Source organism: Salvia splendens, chromosome 17, assembly GCF_004379255.2.
Source record: "Salvia splendens isolate huo1 chromosome 17, SspV2, whole genome shotgun sequence".
Classification (NCBI taxonomy): Eukaryota; Viridiplantae; Streptophyta; class Magnoliopsida; order Lamiales; family Lamiaceae; genus Salvia; species Salvia splendens.
In genome coordinates, this window is record NC_056048.1 from 19539976 (window position 1) to 19546289 (window position 6314).

At 35.7% G+C, this 6314-nt stretch overlaps 1 protein-coding gene across 1 annotated transcript; it reads left to right on the plus strand.

The window, feature by feature from the left end:
• The first annotated feature begins 411 nt into the window (after positions 1-411).
• Positions 412-2871, plus strand: LOC121774430 (probable polygalacturonase). Its single transcript, XM_042171307.1, has 3 exons — positions 412-744; positions 842-962; positions 1749-2871. The coding sequence occupies exons 1-3, from the start codon at positions 412-414 to the stop codon at positions 2723-2725; spliced, it is 1431 nt and encodes a 476-aa protein (XP_042027241.1). The 3' UTR covers positions 2726-2871.
• The last annotated feature ends 3443 nt before the right edge of the window (positions 2872-6314 follow it).

The window sequence follows — 6314 nt, forward strand, 5'->3', positions numbered from 1 at the left end:
AGATTTCCATTATTGAATTATATATCCGGCTCATTCAACCTTTAAAAAAAATTCTTTGACCTCTTTCGCACTTTCTATTTGTTTTGTATAATCCCCTTAAATTGACCATGCATAAAAACATATCAAGATCTTGTCAATTTTATTTCTAACACCTTAATTTCACAATATAGTGAATATTTTCTTGACTGCATAGTTAAAATCAGTAAATGTAATATTACTACTACTTTCTCTTCTACTCAAACTAAATCATATAAATAGGCTCTCAAAATCATATGAATGCCATGTCCAATACAACGAGTTACACAAAACCCCATGTTAGTCTCATCAACACACACTTCATGATTTTCCTTTTTTTCATTTCAAAATCAATAGTATTTCTCAATTGATTTAATTTCTTTTTTTCTTCAGATCATGGAGAAGCTACTGACCTTCATTCTACTGGGATTGGTGTTTGTGAGTACAGCAGAATCAAGAGATCACAAATCTTTCAAGGAGCAAATCCCATATTCGGCGATAAACTGTCGCAAACACATTGCATATTTGACAGATTTTGGAGGAAAAGGCGATGGAGTCACATCTAACTCAGCCGCGTTTAAGGCAGCCGTTGCTAACCTGAGCAAGGTTGCATCCGATGGCGGGGCGCTGCTCGTTGTCCCGCCCGGGAAATGGCTGACCGGATCGTTCGGTCTGGCTAGCCATTTCACTTTGTATATACACCAAAAGGCTGTTATTCTTGCTTCACAGGTAATTAATTGGTTGTACCCTCTTGCATTATTAATTTAGTTATAACTTGAATATGTGTAAAAGTTAGTGTTATGTGTGAAATATTTGTTTATTACAGGAAGAATCGGATTATCCTCTGATCGATCCGTTGCCGTCATATGGAAGTGGAAGAGAAGCTCCAGGGAAAAGGTTTTCCAGTCTCATTGTTGGCACCAATCTAACCGATGTCGTAGTAACTGGTATTTTTATGTTTACAAAAAGTTTAATGAGTTTGAGTCATGTCTTATGCATTAGACACGAAATTAATAGGTTTGGACAACCCGTTAAATTTATTTTACTATTATTTTAATTTTGTTTATTCTTTTATCTCAAATTTATACTTTTCGTGTAAATTGTGTTTCATAGTGTGATATTCAATTTTAATTGTGTAAATCATGTTCATGTTGTTATCATGTTGTTATTATGTTATTATGTTTGAAACCTAATTGAAGGTAGTGGGTAATTTAAAAATTAGGTTTTATCAGAATGTAATAATGTAAATTATGTTCATGTTGTTATCGTGTTGTTATCTTTAGATTTGAAGGTAACAGGTTCTATTTGGATAGTCAATTTCCTTCACATGTCAGATTATGTCTTATTAGGTTGGGTCATTACCGACCCGCGTGATTTGCTAAGCTTAGTTTATACTTCCTCCGGCACATAAAAATATGTGCACTTTCATTTTCGTCCGTTCCATAAAAATATGAGCATATCCATTTATGGAAAGTTGTCCCCAACTCATTACCCATAAACATCAATTTATTTACAACTTATAAATAACGCTAAGGTCCACCTTTAAATACTACTCTCTCCGTCTCATAACAGTATGCACTCTTTTCCTTTTTAGTCAGTCCCACAATAGTATGAACTTATAACAATAATTTAATTACCCTTTTCTTTTTATCCCTCTTGTTTTATTAATTGTGTATTAAAATTCGTACCAAACCAAAATTTGAATAAATATGAAATTGTCGTGTGGAGCGCAGGAGGGAATGGAACGATAGACGGGCAGGGCGAAATCTGGTGGAAGAAATTCAAAGCAAAGAAACTGAAACACACTCGCCCATACTTGATCGAAATCCTTCACTCCACACACCTCCAAATCTCCGACCTCACTCTCACCAACTCCCCTTCATGGCACATCCACCCCACCTACTGCTCCAACGTCATCCTCGAGCGCCTCACCATCCTCGCCCCCGTCGACGTCCCCAACACCGACGGCATCAACCCCGACTCCTGCACCGACACCCGCATCCGGGACTCCTACGTCGTCTCCGGCGACGACTGCATCGCCGTCAAGAGCGGCTGGGACCACCACGGCATCAACTATGCCAAGCCCACTCAGCGCCTCAGCATCCGCGGCTTCACCTGCATCTCCCCCAAGAGCGCCCTCATCGCCCTCGGCAGCGAGATGTCCGGCGGCATCCGCGACGTCCGCGCCGAGGGCCTCCGCGCCCTCAATTCCGAGTCCGGGATCCGGATCAAGACGGGAGTCGGGAGGGGCGGATATGTCAAAGACATCTATGTCAGGGACGCGGAGATGTACACGATGAAGTATGTCTTCTGGATGAACGGGGACTACGGGGGCCACCCGGACACTGGGTTCGACCCCAAGGCGCTTCCCGAGATCACTAACATCAATTACAGAGACATGGTGGCGAAGAATGTGAAGATTGTTGGGGCTCTCTCTGGCATAAAAGGGGATGCTTTTACTAATATTTGTATATCGAATGTGACGGTCGCGTTGGAGAATAAGGAGAAGAACAAGGAGAAGAGGTTTTTTATTGGGGAGGAGAAGGGGAAGAAGCTGCCATGGAATTGCACGGATGTTGGAGGGGTGTCGAGTAAGGTGACGCCGAAAGCATGTCCGGAGTTGGTGGAGAAGGAAGTGGACTGCGCCTTCCCAACTGATACTTTGGCTATTGATAAAGTAAAGCTCAATCAATGCTTTGTTAATGTTTAAGGTTGTTAGGTTTTCAATTTTTCATCATCTCTCTCTCATCCTCTTTTACTTCATGTAACTAAAATAAAGTATTTTGTCATACTAGTTCACAGTCGCACACCCAATCTTGTTTCTAGTTGTACTTAGGAATGAGAGACAATATATACTATTTTACTTCCCTCCGTCCATGAAATATTGTCCAAGTTTTACTCGACACGAGGTTTTAAAAATATGAAGAAAATAAGTTGAAAAAGTTAGTGAAATAAGGTCCCACATTTATATATTAATTTTATAATAAAAGTGAGTGTAAAAAGTGTGCTTTATTAGTACTAAAAATACTTGCAAGTATACAAGGTAGATCTAATATAGCTAAAGGTCAGTACCGATCGAACACAGGGAATAAGATTGCAATTGTCTATTATATACTAAGCGTCATATACTATTTAGAGACACGAGATTTTGGTTTGATTTATTAAATTAGACAAAAATAAATAAATAAATAAAAACATAAAAACAAATAATACAAAGCAGGCTAATGAATGTAGAGTTTTAGGAACCACAATCAAAAGCTAATATCCAAACGACTTCCTTTAATTACGGTCTCTAGAGTTACTAAGCTATTACACATGTAAAACCATATCTTCTCTCGAAGCATACAATTTGTAGATTGCTACCTAGAATCGAAGTCTCCTTCCTATAACTAATGCAACAACTCCTAAAAGCTCCTAAGATAAATTTGCTTCATTCAAAGGCTCAAATCTCTCGATTATATTGGCAAAGACGTCAACCTCTCCTCTTTCAAATTAAACTACTCACTTCTTAGTTATTGTAGTAGAATCCACTTGCATTTATAAGATGGTCAATCAAACAAATGTATAAGCACAAGAGAAATTGAAATAACTATAAGAGCTAGCAAGGAAAAATAATTGAATAAATAACTCAACAATCATAGCATGTTTACCAAAAATTCTACAAAAGATGTTTACTACTCATAGACAAGTAAAAACAATAAAAGTATCAGACATGAAGAAAAACAAAACAAAAACCAAGGTTGAATTATGCAGTCCTCGGTCTTCTCTTGCTTGGATCTGCAGAGCTCCGCTCCAATGGAATATGGAAGAATAATATGTGGAATATGGGATGGAAGAAGTATAGAGATGGAGAAGGATTGGAGGCTCTGAGATGGAAGAAGGTGTAAAGATGGAGAAGGATGAGAGACTCTGAGATGAATATTATGAATTAGGTATGGGGGTATATATAGGCTTGAAAATGATTTATAATTGGTAAAAAGTATCCTCCAAGTAATGGAAAGATGGTAAATTCGAATTCTTCAATTAATATGAGAGATTTGGCAACAATTATTTCCTTCCTTAATTTCCGCCTGCTTTTGACTAAACTGCTCAGCGTTCATAAAATGACCATAATTTTCTCTACATAACTCCGATTTAGATGTTCAAGGTATCCACGCGAAGCTCTGTCAAAGACGAAGAGAATGGTATGTAGTAAGCACTGATTGGACTTCAAAATCGCTGGCAGAATGGGCTCGAACAAAGGATGCTGCACCTTGGCATTTTGCACCTTTTTCTATCTTTTTCTCATTCATTATCAACTAACACGTCAAAATACCAAAATGTATAATATACGCAATTTAAGGAAATAATTTGCAAGATTAATATTTAAAACGAGCCAATCTAGGCCTTAAAACATGAAAAAACCGTGTTTATCAAAAAGTTAGTCGAAAGTGAGGTTCGTTACTAAAAATAGAAAAAAAACAAAATTGACAACTTTTCACGGACAGACTAAATGAAAAAACTGGACAACATTTCACGGATGGAAAGAGTAACATTTTACGTGTGTACGACAATACATGAATAAACAATGTTAAATTCATCTTACACAATATAAATGCATGCACAACTATTGTCGATAACAAGGACAGACAATGTCAACAAAACTTACAACAATGTTAATAAAATATAAGAAAATTATTAAATTTTGAATAGATATCCCCTACTATAACAAATATTTTACGTTCATCCCTGATATCAACCACCCCTTACAACAATGTGAATTCAGCCTGAAGCAATATCAAAGTCGTTTCACAAATTACACAAGTAAATTTCATGGTGGTTGTTTCAAACAGAATGAATGTGAAAAACAAACACACACATATGTCAAAACATGCAGTAGAAAAGTCAACAACAAACATTGTTCAATGGCAATATGCATCCTTACTCGGAACCACAATCTCTCTAGTCATTCAAATCATCCTGACGCTTTTTATATTACAGTAATTTCATAACTGAAATCCAAACACAAACAAATAAGCTAAAAATTCATAAATCCTTAACAAACTCTTAACAAATCATAATCACCGAATATTAAATAAGCCAAAATTACAGAAATCGTAAGTCTGATGTATTAATCGAACTAAACAAACTAAAATTTCCAATATATCAAATGACACGATATGACCTATTAATAGTTCAACAGTGATATTATTATTTTACATATCATAATGTATTCACTGGAGATGATAATCATGGGCTGTAACATTTGGTGCTAGTCTACATTGTAGTGAGAGTTAGTCCAAACTCTTCACTTAATTATTCAAGTAGTTTGTCAAACGCGTGAGTTTAGCTCCTAAATGATCATAACTGATCTAGATTAGAGAATGAAAGTTGTTGTTCAGAAGGTCCTCGTGAATACTTGACATCGATGGTGCATGTAGCATATCATGACAAAAGTTTTCGAAAAAAGTACCTAAGGCGGTGCTTGCTAATGAAGATTTTTAAAAATAATTAAATTCATATGATTGGTCTAAGTTGATAAATTTTGGTGTGTTAAAGACAGATGCAATTTATATTTGTGGAAATTGATAAAGATAACTATCTGAACTACCATAAAAGGCTAATTGACTTGCACAATTTGCAAATAGAGTATACAAATACATGCTCCATTTGTCCCCAAAAAAATAGACTAGTTTTACCATTTGGGTCGTCCATAAAATTAGACAAGTCTAACAATGGAAAGTTTTCAACAAATAATAATCTTACCCATCATTATATAATGTAGATCCCATAATCCACTAATATTTCTTCCACTATCTTTTCCCCTCCCTCTCTTACTTTTTTTTATCTTTTTACTGTACCAATTGTACATTAAAACTCGTGTCATTAACAAAGTTGTCTATTTTTTAAGGACAGAGGGAGTATGTAAAAGCATCTTCAAGCATTTACACTAAACTCAAACTTATTTGGTGTAAATGTCACATCAAATATTGATTTTACCTCAATTATTTACATTAAACTCAAATTTTAAAAAATATTCTCCATCTATTACATTTTTTTACTCATAAAATTTGAAAAAAATTGATTTGGCTTTGCTTGTGTAGCCCAAAAAATGAGTATTCTAAAATGATATTGATTTTAGAGTACTATTGGAGCGAATTGTCTAATTCATTTTAGGTTTTAGATGACCGGAGATAGTTTAAACATGCTCCAGTGCTTCATTTAGGTTATTGATTTCTTTACTAATGCCCCTATTCACTAAGAACACAAAATCATAAATATATTTCATTAAACATATGAGTCTGGCTTAAATGTAAATC

Bases quoted from the DNA above. Each gene is read 5' to 3' on its own strand.
- LOC121774430 (XM_042171307.1), top strand. From the start codon at position 412: ATGGAGAAGCTACTGACCTTCATTCTACTGGGATTGGTGTTTGTGAGT. The intron at 745-841 runs GTAATTAATTGG...TGTTTATTACAG, and splicing joins CTGTTATTCTTGCTTCACAG to GAAGAATCGGATTATCCTCT. The intron at 963-1,748 runs GTATTTTTATGT...TGTGGAGCGCAG, and splicing joins AACCGATGTCGTAGTAACTG to GAGGGAATGGAACGATAGAC.